Source organism: Anolis carolinensis, chromosome 3 (genome assembly GCF_035594765.1).
Source record: "Anolis carolinensis isolate JA03-04 chromosome 3, rAnoCar3.1.pri, whole genome shotgun sequence".
NCBI lineage: Eukaryota > Metazoa > Chordata > Lepidosauria > Squamata > Dactyloidae > Anolis > Anolis carolinensis.
Window position 1 is genome coordinate 98,779,088 of NC_085843.1, and position 17,218 is coordinate 98,796,305.

The following is a 17,218-nucleotide window of genomic DNA, read 5'->3' on the forward strand; positions in this document are numbered from 1 at the left end:
CATCTTGCCAACTTGCTCCAAAGTTTGTTTGATCTATGCCTGGATGTAACTTTTTTCTGAAAGATTCTTGGCCTCATCCAGGTGCAGATAGGAATTCTAAAGCCTTTCGTTGAAGGAATGCAAAAGTTTGAAAACATGGGAAATGTGGAAAATAGATCAGTGAAACTCAAATGGGAGTGCAAACATCAAGGGATGCAGCCTTTATGGCAAGATTCAGAAACTGAGTTGAAAATGGCAATAAAATTCATTTGTTACGCAACCAGCCTATCCTTTAAAAAAATAATAATTTTATTAAAGTTTCAAATAATATATACAGTGAAAGTGTGAGCACAAGTTTGTTTATAGGAAAGAAGAGTGAAAAGTGAAAGAGAGGAAAAAAGACAACATCTAACAAAAAAGGAGAGAGAAAAACAAAAAAGAAAAACAAAAATACCAACAACAGACAACCAGCTGTTCGTGACTTCCATTCTTCTTCCTTCCGTTTTTACTTCTTTAACCAGAGATCCCTCAAAAAAAAAAAAGGGGGGGGCGTTAAGAAAACTCTTTCTTTCCCTTTCAAGTTCTTATTTTCTTTTAATATATTCTTCAAGGGGTGACCAATTCACAATTTTTAATCCTCTACCACTAATTTTCTTTTAGTAGAAATTTGTCTTTTTCTATTTTCCTTTTTTCTATTAATTTTCCTTTAATAGAAATTTGTCCATGTCCTTTATTTCAAAGACTTTAAGTAACCAGTCCTTTGTATCTGGAGTTTCGTCACTCTTCCATCTTTTCGCAAAGACCATTCTTGCCGCCGTGGCAAGATAGGTAAATAATTTTTCTTCATTAAGATCGGGAATGATTTCTCTATTCAACATTCCAAGTAGATAATATTCAGGTCTCATGTTGAAGTATTTTTAAAGAATTCTTTGACATTCTTTATGAATACTTTTCCTACCAGCCTATTCTTAATTATTAGCTAGTCTAAACGTTGTTCTCCAACATTGTATTTGTAGTTCTACTCTTGCCACCCAATTTAAGCTGCAGTGGAGACAAGCAGCACAAAGCTAGCAGAAGAAATGGTAAGGTAGCTGTGTCTGATTTTGATAATAAGAGTGATTTGAAGGCACAGAACAGGATCAACAACTTGAAAGCAATGAACCAAAGCATTCTTGTTAAGATGTCACAAGGAACACTTCTGGAAACAAAGGCTGGGCACATACCAGACTGTGACTATTGCCTTTAGAAGTAGCTACATATTCTCAAATAGTTCAAACAATATAAAATATGAGGGAGTAACAATCTCAAGTGGAATCTTTATTGGGACTCAGTGTATCTGATCATCAGCCTCAAGAAAACTGTTTAGATCCTACCAGTCCACCAAGGTTCAGAAAAGGATCCTCTCCTTCTTTATTCGTTCAATCGCTTCCGACTCTGTGTGACCTCATGGACCAGCCCATGCCAGAGCTTCGTTGGCTATCGCTGCCCCCAGTTTCTTCAAGGTCAAGCCAGTTACTTCAAGGATGCCATCCATCCATCTTGCCCTTGGTTGGCCTCTTTTCCTTTTTCTTTCCATTTTCCCCAGCATCATTATCTTTTCCAAGCTTTCCTGTCTTCTTATGATGTGGCCAAAATACTTCATCTTTGCCTCTAATATCCTTCCCTCCAGTGAGCAGCTGGGCATTATTTCCTGGAGGGTGGACTGGTTGGATCTTCTTGCGGTCCAAGAAAAGGATCCTACATAACTGAAAAAATTAACAAATTGAGTTTTTCCAGTCAGGAAAAAAAATCTGAATTTCTATTTGTTGTCTGATTGTTGAATAGTTAGGGCTCCTGAAACATGATGAATTCTGGTAACTCTCAAGCTGAAGCATTATAAGAAGTCAATCTTAATGGCACACTCTACAGCATGGAAGATGCTTTAAATTTATTGTGCAAAACAGTGCTATTTTGGCTTACTATAGCAGTGGCATTGGAAGATGCTCTATGGACGTAACTGAAGACACATCTCTCTTGGAAATCAAGAAAACAGAACCAAGGACAATCTCCCAACTTTCCCCACTTGCTCTCATAACAGATACTGTATCTAAGGGCTGTGCGCTTTCTCCAAAAATCTTTGCTCAGTTGCATTTTATCCCTAATTCCATTCATTTCTATGTATTACTCTGAAAATATGCATACTTCAAAGAGTGACAGAATGGGATCAGCATATAAGTAATTAGTTTTACAATTTGCATCCAGTGTTGATATAGGAATGTCATTCAGAACAGCTGCAGGTCTCATGATCTTGTGAAATATTTGGCCTGTTAGATTTCATACTGTAGGACCTTGGTCTTTTTATCTAGATAATCCTAGGGAGAAAGGGGGTGAGGAAGAACATTTCCACAGTTGAAGCCAGTACAGTAAAAGCCTTATATCACCAGAGGATGTGTTCCCAGCCGGACTTGAGTTAGCTGAAAACTGTAGATATAACTGAAACCATTAGCTTACTTCTGCTCCTAGCACATCATAGACTTGGATTGGAGGATGTAGAGATGGGTGAAGTATACCATAGAATCGCCTGAACGACCTAGCAAGTTCCTAGTGAGACCATTTCCCCCTGACTGTAGGTAAGTGAAACCATTGATATGGGTTCTCTGGTTTGACGGGGGGTGGGTGGCTCTTACTGTACATCAGAGATATATAATACAAAACGGGATGATTAAGATATAAACTGAAACCAAAGTAGAAATAATGGCTGTTTGCCAAGTACAATTAATTGTACAGGCAAAGCAACCATATGTGCTCTCTCCCAAAATATCCAAATCCAGCCAAATCATTCTGGCATACAAGGTAGAAAAACCACAGAAGTATTTCTTCTCTCTCCTGACAGAAGAAATACAATAATATTAAGGAATAACTGGCCATTTGCTGTCCTTCCTTGACACCCAACTCCACTGCTTTGTTCTGCCTAACAGTAGGGCCAATCCTTGAGGGAAACTGAGTCAAAAATATTGTTGCATTCTTTCCCTGAAGAAAAACAAAATGCTAGGTTTGGTCAGCTGAATTGGAGACACTTAGCTGGTACCTCCAAATATGATACTTTTAGTTCTATTTTAGAAGAGATACACATGAATTTAGTAAAATTGAGGTGTTACCACATTATGCTGTTACACTGTTACAGTGGTGGATGAATTTTGCCTTTTTAACACAACATCATGGCTCTTTTAGTGGTATCATTTGGATGTTTTTTCAGGATTTTCAGAGGGCATTGCTGTTCACTATGTCAAAGGCCTTTCCAAGATCGATGAATACCATGCTTTGAAGTTGATTTTATTATCTGCATTTTTCTTGGAGCTGTCATGCAATGAAGATCATATCCACTGTTCTTCTGGAGAGGTGGAAGCCATACTGGGATTCACGGGGGAATGTCTTCTGAACTAGATAAAAGGTGGTTTGCAAGGATTCTTGCTAGGATTTTTCTGGCAGAAGTTAAAAGAGAGATACCTTGATAGTTTCCACAGTCTATTCTTTCGCACTTTTTGAAAAGGGTGATGATAATGGTGTCTTTGAAGTCTGCTAGTATCTTTTCAGTCACCCACACTTTTTCAATGAGCTTGTGGTCTGGTTTTGTAAACTCAGGCTTCCCTCTTTAAAGACTATAGTAAATAATACAATCTTAGTATCAGAAAGTATGAACATTGTCAAATCACAACACTTTACATCTATGGAAAATAAACAAAAATTACTAATTGTTTATATGATGATTATAATATTAGATTAGTAGCCTTTCTGTAAGTGACATGGCTAGAAGAAAGAAAAATTAAGAAGGGGAAATCCCATTTTGTTTGAGTGAAGTGAAAGAGAGGAGAGCATTGCTGGCTATGCTACTTGCCAAAGACCATATCTTATCCTTTTTTTTGGTGCTTTCTTTGATTTTCTCCGTAAATCAGATAATAGCATTGTCACCCATAATCTACATGTTACATCCATTATATACTGCTTGCTTCCTATTTTAGAGAAAATCACTGTTCCCTGGGCTTTGCATTTTTGTCCTTTTTGTATTTTTGGAGTGCTGAACTTGCATAATCTATGGACCAGGGGTTAGGAAGTAGCCAGATTTGTGCCAGAGTCCCAGGCACATTTTAGCTAGTAGATGCTGGGAATCTAAGGCCTACTTCCAAACCACTGTCCAGATTTTCAACTAAAGCCCAAAATCTGCAAGAATGCAATGAATCTACATCCACCAGGCTTGGGATTTAGTGCTCTGTGTTTAGACATCTGACAAGGCAATGTGCCACTTTGGCTGATGAACACACAGCCTGACCTCACCTGGGGATAACTGTGTCTCCAGAGCGTCTTTAGTAGAGTGCCCCTGAATATTATCCCATTCATTGAAGGACACTCAAGGGAACTTGAGATGGTGTTAATGACCCAATAGATAAGGACCTTATCCATCAGATTGCATGAACACAGAACCCTTTGATTGTGAGAAACCTCTTAACAGGATTCCCAGCAGTGACATTTTAATTCATTAGGAACACTGAATCTCTTTAACTTTTTCATGTTGTCTTTAAATTGATTAGGCACTTTGGAAATGCTACATTGGGATTTCCCCCCCCCATTCTTCCCTCCTCCACCATGTTTATCCCATTGAAAACTGTGGAAGACTCAAAGTGGAGTGAAGGGAAATATCTTTGCTTCTTTCACTACTAAAGAAAAAAGCAATAATCTTTCTGATCACCTTCCCTGCAAGGTTGCACAATACTTGTAGAATCTTGTTTCCAAAACTTAGAGATGGAACATTATCATCTTATGTACTAAGGCTGAGTGTTCAAAAATGGTAATAAAAAAGGGGTTTCTCAGATGTCAGAAATCTTTGATGAATTCTTTAGATTAACAAGAATGAATGTAAAAAATTATTCCACATGAAATTTGCATATGGGGGGGGGTTGTACAAAAAGCATTTTTTTTTGCACAGAAATGAAAGACAATGCTTTTTTCCTGCACAGAAAATACTGTTTTCATCATACATACACCTCACATGTGAAGTTTGTGCAGATTAATTTCTAAACCTCAAGTAAGTTTCAAAAATAGCAGACTTTGAATTTCTCCTCACAATCAGGCAATTTTTAAAAAGACTTCCCCCAGGGAACACAATTAGTGTAAAATTGCGCCCCTACATGATCATGGTCTCAATAAAGAAGAGGGAAAAGTTAACAAGGGAGTTAATTGAACACATTCATTTCATCAGCCTTCTTCATCCTAGCGATCCCAAGTGAGTTGGGATGATGAGTGGACAGAGTAGTAAGGGAAATCTGGAGCAAGTCATGAAAAGTGGCAAACAAGATGAAATGCTTCGCAAAAAAACAGATGGCAACACAGATCTGCATACAATATGCATATGATAATGATATGCATGGATGAAAAATTGGAAATAATTACCATAAATCAACTGGAAATGCAATGTATTTACCATATGTGTTGTCAAAGGCTTCCATGGCTGGGATCACAGGGTTGTTATATGTTTTCCGGGCTGTATGGCCATGTTCCAGAAGTATTCTCTCCTGACATTTCACCCACATCTATGGCAGGCATCCTCAAAGGTTGTGAGGTATGAGGTATACCTCACAACCTCTGAGAATGCCTGCCATAGATGTGGGCAAAATGTCAGGAGAGAATACTTCGGGAACATGGCCATACAGCCCAGAAAACATACAACAACCCTGTATTTACCATAGTCGTGAAGACTGGGATTGTGGATGAGATTCAACATCATGTTGGTGGAGTAAAGCCTCCTGCTGACTGCAGTCCCATCTCCTTAGCCATTGAGTGGCCCTGTGTTTGTACAGATGTTCAGGCCCCTCATGGCTACCTTTGAAGACTGAGGAAAGAGGGAGCTTCTCCTTTTTCCTTCAGTACTCAAAAGCAATAGAAACAAGCAGATTAGTAGCAAGAGACAAAGAACTGCTAACGGTTATATACATACTGAAGTATAGGTTTGTGGAAGGAGGAAGTATTGGTTACTGAAAAACACCCTTATCCGTGGATTCACTTTCCATGGTTTTAGTTACCTGCAGTAACTGCTAGAAAAAAAACCCCACACCTAGAAGTGTTTGTGGGCATATCTCAGTCCTCTGGTGCTATGTTATACTTGGGCCAGAGATTGACTTCCCACTCTCCACTTGCTGAAGCATTGGTTGAGGAAGCAACAGGAGCAAAGTTGGGAGCAAATTAGTTCCCCTTTCTGGGCGCAGGAGGCGAGCGGTGTATGTGTGTGGGGGAGAAACACTTCCTGGCCATTGTTTCCAAGCCCTTTAACACTGTGGTACTGAGTTAAGTTTCAGTTGTCAATTGAAGTCTGAAAATAGAAATGCAACTGCTACTTATTTTTGCAAGACCATATAGCATATGAGTGCCATATAGCAATTGGAAGAAAATATAATTATGTTTCCAGGGATGCTTTGTATGTTAAAAATACAGTCGAGAAGCAAAACATAACCACATAATTTTATTAGCACAGTATCATCAAAGTAACATAAAAAGAAAAACTTCAAATATATATATATATATTCTCATCTTAGACACTTGGGGTAATCATGTTTAACAAAATAAATTCTCTTATTTCATAGAACACTCAGACTTATAATCTGTCTTTCCTAATTTGATTTTTATCACACAAAATACATAGGTGTGCATGGATGAGCTTAGAGACGAAGGATTTGGCAGTATTGTTCCCATCCTGAGGCTATTCAAAAACATAGGGTTTTGGTTTTCCTCAAAAAATTATTTTCCACTATACACTCACTTGTCAGAAGAACATTCAAAGTCCAGTAAAACGTATCTACATATCAGCTACATGCCCAACCATATGATTCCAGAACAGCCTGACAAAAAATCATGCATTTTACAGGCAAAATAATATAAGTGGAGTTCACAGAAAACAACCTAAAGCGAATCTTCTCTCCTGTTAACACTGCCAAATGCTAGACACTCTGAATTATATATATATATATATATATATATATATATATATATATATATATATATATAGAGAGAGAGAGAGAGAGAGAGAGAGAGAGAGAGAGAGAACACTGTTCCCCGTCCTTTCTCAAAAACAGGTCTTTTGGGGCTTAAAATGGCCGATAGTGCCCTCAAAAGTTTGGGGTGCAATTGGCCATTTGGGAGACAAAAAATCCGTGTTACAATTTTCAGGGATAAACATCCTCTGGGAGAACAAAATGGCTATAGGAGGCTGCAAGTGATCTACTTGCTGTAGTTTTCCCTCCCCTGGATAAGACCATATTCAGAACAATGCCTGGATATGCCTTGCTAACTATCTAGAATATTTATGAAGAGTAGAATTCATTTCTCATTAAGGAATGGAAAATTATATTATTCTTTTTTTTAGCTGTACCAGGATTGCCACTATTCCTGAGTAGAAAGGGAGGCCCAGATCATCCTGTGGTCTTCAGCTGAGCTGAGCTCCCAAAGTTTAAGAGACCCTGGTAGAGTGAATATTGGGAGGTAGCAGATAAATTGTAATTATAGATGTATTTAATGCTCCCACACTCTAGTCTCCTAGACTTGTTTCAGAATGTACCCCTCCCTCCTTATATTCCTCTGAATGCTCTCCCTCCAGATTTTCTTCCCCTTTTCTTCCCTTCTAGATTTATTATTATTATTATTATTATTATTATTAGTAGTAGTAGTAGTAGTAGTAGTAGTATTTTAATTAGTATCTTGTAATGGATGAAAAACGCAATCAAAACACAAACTTTCAATGTTATCTAGCTGTAAAAAAAAGATAGCCTTCTTTATAAATATCACTTAGTCTTTTATGGCCCCTCGGCCTCTGCAGAGTCTTTGGTGTATGAACAAATGGTTGAATTACGCTTCTCTCTCTGTATAGGGAGACCCAAGCAGAGAGCCTCATTTAGCTAGTTTTCTTCATACTAGATAAAATCTCTTCTGGAGGTAAGACTGCCTCAATATGAAATGACACAAACTGGTTCTTGTGTTTTAACTTTTCAATATACCTTTGCATTTTAAGTGTATCACACTCTCCTTATACTGATCTATGATCCTAATAAAGGACGATTTGACAGGAAGTAGCAGCTGATATTTTGTCACAAGGCATCATTACTTTGGATATGGAATCCCCAATGGTGCAATGGATTAAACTCTTGTGCCAGCAGGACTGTTGACTTGAAGGTTGAGTTGCTGACATTAAGGTTGCCAGTTCGAATACAACCTGAGGACAGCATGGATGAGCTCCCTCTGTCAGCTCCAGCTCCATGCAGGGACATGAGAGAAGCCTCCAACAAAGATGCTAAAACATCAAACATCAGAGCGTCCCCTGGGCAACATCCCTGCAGACGGCCAATTCTCTCACACCAGAAGCGAGTCAAGTTGCTCCTGACATAAAAAATATACTTTGGATTCTAAACAATTAGTTGATAACCATACATGAGGCTACATCAGTTAATAAAGTACATGGTTGTTTTTTATGCCCACCAAGCTCCCTTTTCCCATTTCTGTCTACCTGGAATACTCCTGCTACATAGTCATTGGGGAAGATGGTGAAGGAAGGCTGGAAAAATGCATCCCTTGGCTACTGGGTTGCAGCAGTGTGTTTTCAACAATGCAATAAAAGTTGAGCTAAGAAAGAATTAATTTTACTCTAGCTGATCCTACTGTAGCTGCATGCCTGCAAATTCAACAGCAGCTATGCCATGCATATCTTACTAAATGTGAACAGCAAAAGAGAAAGAAGAATAAAGAGCAGAGACTTTTGCCTCACCAACTACCAGCATGTTTTAAAGGCACAAATTTATATGTTTGACTACCAAAATGGAGAAACACAGAGGCTGGTCAATGGAAAAGTCATCCCCACAATAAACTTAGGAAGAAACCTTTCAGTGGTCTCTAGAAGGTTAAAAATGCTTTGTTTATTTATGCAAAGTTTATTTTGTCTGGCTGTTTCATTTTTTGTGATGTAGGAATCTAGCCCATATTATTTCCATGTTATTTTTTTTACTTCTGGTGCAAAATTTTCTGTTAAAGAAATTATTCCCAGGAAGACATCTACTTTGTTAACTGAAACATACCTGTACATGTTTAGGAAGTTAAGCCAAATCACTGTTTACATTTGTGACTTGTAAGTAAAGTTTAAAACATTCACTGTTTGATTATCTTAGAGAGCTTTGCATTTTTACACACAATATTTCTGGATCCCTGTTTCAAATAAAAGCTTTATAAAGGCTAGCCAAGATGTTCTGTTTCTCATCATCTTAAAATGTATTTGCATTGATGATATTCATACTATCCAGTTATGTAAAAGTTTACAAAACTACAAATGCATTACTGACTTTTCGTATTTACACACTTCTTTTAAGGAAATCCCTTCAGTCCAATTATCAGAGTAATTTATGCACATATTTAATAATCAAAATACAGAAATGCAACATAAAGCTCAGATGGATGGTAAACATTTCTCAGAATTGTTGTGCCTGAATTTTTAGGAATACACTTAATACACATGTAACAATGTATTGCTGGAAAGTCCACAATGAGTCCAATCACAGTACTCTCTGCACTTATTGATGGTGCCTCTGGTTTGCAGAGAGGATTCTTTCTGGTTTGAGAAGCCAGGGATTGAATCAAGGATATTCTGCATGTGGAGCTTTACCCATGAATGATTCTAGACCAACATCTTTAAAACAAGCTAGGGTATTCTAATGTTCATCAGTATGCTCAGTTTATCAGAACAGCACAGAATGTTTTAAGGGAAGAACATGGGATAAGTTATAATAATACACAGACTTCTGGTGAACTTTACTAAGGGGTCACCTAATCTCATATTCTATTTCTCATAACAGCCAGTTAGATGCTTCTGGGGCCCCTTCTACACTACTATATAATCCAGATTATCTGCTTTGACCTGGATTATATGAGGCTATACTGCCATATAATCCAGTTCAAATCAGATAATCTGGATTGTATATGGCTGTGTAGAAGGAGCCTGGAATGCACACCAAAAAACATGAAAGTGTTATTCCACTTCTGCCCTGCCCTCCCACCCAACTGGTGAGACGAATGACCTTATCACATTGGCTGCTGGAATTGCCACAAATCATGGCAAATCTAGAGGTGCCAGGCGTGGGGAACCCATCGCCCCATGCTCCACACCATTCGACTTACCCCAAATCCCATCCCACGGGGGAAAACGTCCACCACCTGGCTTCCACCTGTTGATCCTTATGCCGGTTCCTCTCCATTTACACCACAGAACCCGGCCAAAAGTAGCTCTACATTGTGGGATGGGAGTTGGCAAGTTCTGTGGGGAAAAAGGATCAACGGGGGAAGCCAGGTGGTGGACGCTCCCCCCCCCCCCCCCCCCCCGTGGGATGGGATATATAAAGCAAGTCGGATTTCACTAAAGCTACATAAAGTGATTGTGGATACCGCTGACTTATAACACATCTTCTAATTATATTTGAATAAATAGGCAATTTAAATTATATAACTATTGAAAGCAACAAGTCTTTAAATTTTGTGTTTAATTATTATGATCACTTGATAGCATTTAAGAAAAAACCCACCACTGACACGAGAAGCAGTTCACAGCCCCTGGGACACAAAAAACATTGCACTAGTACTCCCAAGGATTGCATAGATTAGCAGTAGGGTGAGATTGCTTTCTATCAACTATGGCACATTCTCTACATTTGACCATCCCAAGATACATTCATTTCAGGGTGCTATTGTAGTAGCAGCAGCAAAAGCACCAATGAATACTGGTGCGAGGGGACTTACCTGTCAAGTGCAGGAAGATTAGACCAATTGAAGCCCAGGAACGTAGTCTATAGCTTATAGATGTACTGTCCCACAAGGACTGGAGGCAGTACATCCACCATCAAGGCTGTTGTAAGGCTGGAGCAATTGTAAATGTCCCCAACCAGGACTGGCACAGAGCTGCTCTCTATTCTGTCCAATATTAACTGAACAAATGGGCTATGTAGGCATAAATGAGAATTAGTGTCCAGCAGTAGCCTGTGGCATCAACATATTATTAAACTGTAATTTTCCTCATTATTGTCTATGATACCTAGGTTTGATGAAAGTTGCAGGCTACCATCTGAAGGATCACAGAGCAAGTCTGTACATGTAGTGCCCTAATACAGGAACAATTGTGTATTATATCCAGCAATGACCAGTTATCATAAAAGGAAGGGGAGAGGGAATGTCACACACAAAGCACTGTGATGCTCCATTGATTTATTCTAAAACTAACATGGAAAACCACAGATAACTATGATATGAAAATAAATATAAACACATTTCCTACAAATATATACTATATATTTAAATGCCACAACCTGCATATAAACAATAATTAAAGGAATTTTTTAAAAAACATAATAATGAGAGATGAAATTTGCCTAAGGCATTCCTGAAGAAGGATTAGGGAACACAAGTTTTATTTTTCTAGGGAAAAGATATGACATTCAGATTGTATACTTCTTCATTCACATAGTAAACAGGTGCAAGAAATGTGAAAGAAATACGGCAGTCACTTTTGTCCACATGTTGTTGCCTTAGTGGGAAAAGGTTATGCCAATACGTTGTGCGGATAAAGTCTAGAAGTTCCTGGGAACCAAACGTTCTGTTACAGTATGTCATAAGACAGTTACAGGCCGGAGTTGCTCCAGCTGACTTTCCAGTGCAGTCCGTTCTCTGTGAACTTCCTAGACAAGGCAAACAATATAAAACAATTAGTGTATAAAGCATAAACATACAAAACAGCCTGCCTTCAAATGAAATCAGCTTCTGCAATCACTCCATAACTGTTTATAGGGGTTTTTTTTTTCAGCATATAAGGCCATTGCAAAACAGACTAAAACACATACGTTGGCTGTTAGGATGCATTACCATTGTTTGAATGTTGCATTGCTTTGCTCCCTGAATGTAAACATCAAGTTCCCTGGGATTGCCAGATGATTTAGAAAATCAGGGTGTATTAATGCAGGGGCATGTATTAAAAAGACATGGACTTTCAATAGAATGTCTTATTGATCTATTAGAATCATACAATCATAGAGTTGGAAGAGACCTCATGATCTATCCAGTCCAACCCCCTGCCAAGAAGCAGGAAAATCGCATTCAAAGCACCCACCCCTGACAGGTGGCCATCCAGCCTCTGTTTAAAAGCCTCCAAAGAAGGAGCCTCCACCACATTCTGGGGCAGAGAGAGGGTTTCACTGCTGAATAGCTCTCACAGTGAGGAAGTTCTTCCTAATGTTCAGGTGGAATCTCCTTTTCTGTAATTTGAAGTTGTTGTTCCATGTCCTAGTTTCCAGAGCAGCAGGAAACAAGCTTGCTCCCTTCTCCCTATGACTTCCCCTCACATATTTATACATGGCCATCATGTCTCCTTTCAGCCTTCTCTTGTGCAGGCTAAACATCGCCAGCTCTTTAAGCTGCTCCTCATAGGGCTTGTTTTCCAGACCCTTGATCATTTTAGTTGCCCTCCCCTATTCACATTCCAGCTTGTCAACATCTCCCTTCAACTGTGGTGCCCAGAATTGGACACAGGATTCCAGGTGTAGTCTGACCAAGGCAGAATAGAGGGGTAGCATGACTTCCCTCGATCTAGATACTGTACTCCTATTTATGCAGGCCAAAATCCCATTGGCTTTTTTAGCTGCCGCTTCACATTGTTGGCTCATGTTTAACTTGTTGTCCAGAAGGACTCCATTGTATAAAATCATGCTATTATCTCTTACAGTGATACATCTAGCATACAATATAAATCTTATTGCATTTTAACCTCACTACCTGAGAGGAAAGCCACAACTATGATCTCCACTATAAGACAAGCCAGTGCCCAGAATTTTATTCACAAATTGGGTGCTTTTGATTCTTGATTCTAGTTTCTCCCAATTTTCATGGGAGACCCTTTTCTTGTTTGTTGTTATTTCCCATCAAGCCAATTATGACCTATGGCGACCGTATCAGGAAATTGACCAAAACCACCCACCTCCTATAGCAGTTTGTGAGAACTTTTGCTGGATTCAAGAGCCTTCTCATTAATGGAAAGGCACCTTTAGATATAGTTCGCTGCTATCTGCTATTTCTACATTTCTAGATTGTAGGAAAGACATCTTTCTATTTCCATTGCTACAGTTTTACACTACCTTCTATAAAAAAGGACAAGTAGAGACAGGCAGCATAGGTTGGAGAATTTTAATATATATTTAAGTCTCTACGTTTTACCTTCAGCTGCTGTTGGAGTTCACTATTCAACCGAGCTAGCACTGCATTGGCTTCTTTGTTTTTACGAATAGCAGTCTGAATAGCTTTCTTCTGTTTTGAAGACTGTCTGCCAGAGAGAGAAAAAGAAGAGCAAAAATAAACAATTTTCAGGCAGAAGAACTTCCACCTGACTGATAAAGGAAGCATGATGCTCCTATTAAAAACCAAAGCAAAGGGAGGAAGGTGGGGGGCGGGGGGAGAATTCAGCTGCATATTTATAAAAATCAAGCCGCTTCAGAGAATTAAGTACTTTCAGAATACATTACACAATACATTCTTCACAAAATGAAAAGAAGAAATATGTTGACGTATTTCAGATATTCCTGTGCTACCATTTTAAAAGCTATGCTTAAACACTTTCCCCATCATTGCTTTGGAAAAAGCAGCTTCCCCAGATACCAATACTTGGGCTCAAGATCAGTCCACAGAAGGGTTTTCCAGTCTGTGGTTCAGGTAAACTAACACCTATCATTCTATGTAGAAACTTTTCTTCTAGAGAGTTTGTTTCTTAAAAAGAACATTAACATCTAGAAAGATGCTTAATTTTCATCCAGCTAAAAGAGAGCTGGAACCCCGGTGGCGAAGTGTGTTAAAGCACTGAACTGCTGAACTTGCAGACCAAGGTCCCAGGCTCTAACCCGGGAGCGGCGGGAGCGACCACTGCTAGCTCCAGCTCCTGCCAACCTAGCAGTTCGAAAACATGCCAATGTGAGTAGATCAATAGGTACCGCTCCAGCGGGAAGGTAATGGTGCTCCATGTAGTCATGCCGGCCACATGACCTTGGAGGTGTCTACGGACAACGTCGGCTCTTCGGTTTAGAAATGGAGATGAGCACCAACCCCCAGAGTCAGACATGACTGGACTTAACATCAGGGGAAACCTTTACCTTTACCTAAAGGAGAGCTGAATATGACAAAACTTCAGCAAAACATCAGTATTGATTTAATGCATTGCTGCTTTTCTGTGCCTTTGGAGTACACAGATCAGCCCTAAATGGGAGGGCTGGAAGTTCAATTTTCAACAGTTTATCCTTTGAAATCCCATTGGTTTGCTATTTTACAGCTTTAGTTACTGAATGTGTTGGCAATTTTCATCTTTAAAAAGAAGAAAAACTGGGAAATATAGACAGGGATATTAGCTGCTCTTAAATGACAATTTGACCCAAGACAGATACATTATGTTAAAAACAGCAAAGGCTGTTAGCTTTTTTCTCTGAAGCTGAGTTAACAATTAACAATTTTTAGAACAGAATCTCACTGCTTTCTCTTGAAAATTTCCTCCCGACCTCTTTATTATACTTCTTCTACATCTCACAACTTCTCTAGTTTGAAACAAAAATATTCTATTATTTTTGCATTGTACTAGTATTAGAACACTTTTTAATAGTCCAGAAAGAACGTGAAGTTCATCTCTTCAGTATCTTGTTGTACATTAAGATCTTCCACCCATCTCTGAACCATGAATTAACTGTCCTAAATAAACTGTTTCTCATTCAATTTAGAAAACAGTATTTTAGCAGCTTGGATATATTTCTAGTGAGTCAGTGGGATTTGCAAGAAAGAACAAGTGAGTTGCACAAGTAATCCCTTTTGCTTATTCATTGCTCAAAACAGAAAATTATTCCCAAACTTCCAATATGTTAAAGGGAGAGCAACTCACTTGCACTTTCTCCCAAATTCCTCCTTTAGGACATCTGATGCCCCTCTATATTGGTGCAAAGACCACTTTTTCATGCTGAAGCTTAAGGCAGCTTGTTTACTTTGGGATCGAATGGTGAGACTTGATGGCCGGTAAAGAAGAGGCTACACTTTTTGTGGGAGAAACTTCCTGATTCTCCAGCATCTGACTTTCAGGATGAAATTTCCTGCGGATCGGTTTGGATGGTGGCTGAGTGAGCAAAACCTCCTGTGATAAAAAAGAAAGTTTGTAAATACTTTTCATTATCAGGCAGGAAAACAACAACAAAATCTACTGCATACCATTTACATTTGCAAAATTTTACTAAAGTCAGCTGGGGAAAATTTGGCTTGTGAGCCACATGTTGCTCTGGAGCCGGCATCTTTCTGTGGCCCTTAAAGCCTCTTGGAGATCCCCCAAACCCCTAGATTTCTAGCCAACTCTCACAAACCAAATGCTCCAACAGTCACATAGACACAATAATTTGTATTGCCTTCTTCTTCCAACATCAAAGAAAACAGCCATATTTTGATTAATTCCCAAAACCGGAATTGGCACTGCACCCTTCCAGTCAGATTGGATGTGTCCATACAGCGAACGGGGGGAAATGAAATCCTGCCCCCACTTCTTACACACTTGTCCACTCTGATCTCAGAAGTATCATCATCATGTCATTTTGTTGTCGAAGGCTTTCATGGCCGGGATCACAGGGTTGTTGTATGTCTTTCGGGCTGTGTGGCCATGTTCCAGAAGCATTCTCTCCTGACGTTTCGCCCACATCTATGGCAGGCATCCTCAGAGGTTGTGAGGTATGGATAAACTAAGTAAGGAAAGGAAAGAATATATATCTGTGTCCAAGGTGTGGCAAGAGTCCTTTGTCACTGGGAGCCAGCATTAATGTTTCAGTTAATCACCCTAATTAGCATTGGAGATGTTTTGTCCCTTGCCTGGGGGCATCCTTTGTTCAGTCAAGCCTTCATTGTGTTGGTTCCCATCTACTGTTTTGATTTTGGAGTTTTGTAATACTGGTAGCCAGATTTTGTTCATTTTCATGGTTTCTTCCTTTCTGTTAAAGTTGTCCACATGCTTGTGGATTTCAATGGCTTCTCTGTGTAGTCTGACATGATAGTTGTTGGAATGGTCCAGCATTTTTGTGTTGGACCATTTTTGTGTTGACTGAACAAAGGATGCCCCCAGGCAAGGGACAAAACATCTCCAATGCTAATTAGGGTGATTAACTGAAACATTAATGCTGGCTCCCAGTGACAAAGGACTCTTGCCACACCTTGGACACAGATATATATTCTTTCCTTTCCTTACTTAGTTTATCCATACCTCACAACCTCTGAGGATGCCTGCCATAGATGTGGGCGAAACGTCAGGAGAGAATGCTTCTGGAACATGGCCACACAGCCCGAAAGACATACAACAATCATGTCATTTGTTAAAAACCATAATTTAGGTCAGAATCAACTAAAAGAAAAGTCTTCAGAATTTTCTCTATTGTTAAGCACATGTGTAGTACAATAATATATACAAGGTTTGATGTTGTTATGTGCTTTCAAGTTGATCCTAATTCCATCTGAGACTTTTCTTATAGCATTCCTATCTTGATAAGTTTTGTACAGAAGAATGTTGTCATTGCCTTCTTCTGAAGCTGGGAGAGTGTAACTTATTCAAGATCATCTAGTGAGTTTCCGTTGAGATGGGATTCAAACCATGGTCTCCCATACTCCTAGTCCAACACCCAGACCACTATATAGCCTCCTGGATCAAAATACTTATTGAAATAAATATACCCTTTTAAATTGTATAATCCTTTTATTTATTTTATTTATTTTCCTTACCACTCCATCTTCCCTCACCCCCAATTTTCCCTCACTAACTTTTCCTTTAGTTTACAGCCCCCATATCACTTTCATGTATTACCAAAGTTTCAATAAAAACTATAATTAAAAAAATTATAATCCTTGAAATTAGCATGGCAAAGATACTTTTGTAACAAAGTTATTTGGATTCAGACAATATTTAAAAACACTACTTGCAAAAATAGACTAGAAGTAACACTAAAGGTTGTTCAGAGAAACAAAGAGGAAGGGAAGCGAAAATACAAAAAAGGTCTTCCCATCTAGACTGGTAACAGTATTGCAACAGAAACACACTCAAGAATTTTTTATAGCTAGTTTTGTGGGTTGAATGATTTGAACCATGTTCCATAAGAGTCTATAATTAAGGCTTGCAGACCATGTATCGGTAACTTTAATA

General features: G+C 38.9%; 1 protein-coding gene across 4 annotated transcripts in view; it reads right to left on the reverse strand.

The window, feature by feature from the left end:
- Positions 1-9,374: 9,374 nt before the first annotated feature.
- reps2 (RALBP1 associated Eps domain containing 2) overlaps positions 9,375-17,218 on the reverse strand; it is a 97,277-nt gene continuing 89,433 nt past the window's right edge. For all 4 annotated transcript variants that reach the window (XM_008107266.3, XM_062975232.1, XM_003218866.4 and 1 more), the window contains 3 exons: positions 15,036-15,181; positions 13,237-13,342; positions 9,375-11,708 (listed from right to left, as the gene is read on the reverse strand). In XM_008107266.3, coding sequence (XP_008105473.2) covers positions 11,640-11,708; positions 13,237-13,342; positions 15,036-15,181 — 321 coding nt within the window. In that variant the 3' untranslated portion in view covers positions 9,375-11,639. The remainder of the gene's footprint in view (positions 11,709-13,236; positions 13,343-15,035; positions 15,182-17,218) is intronic.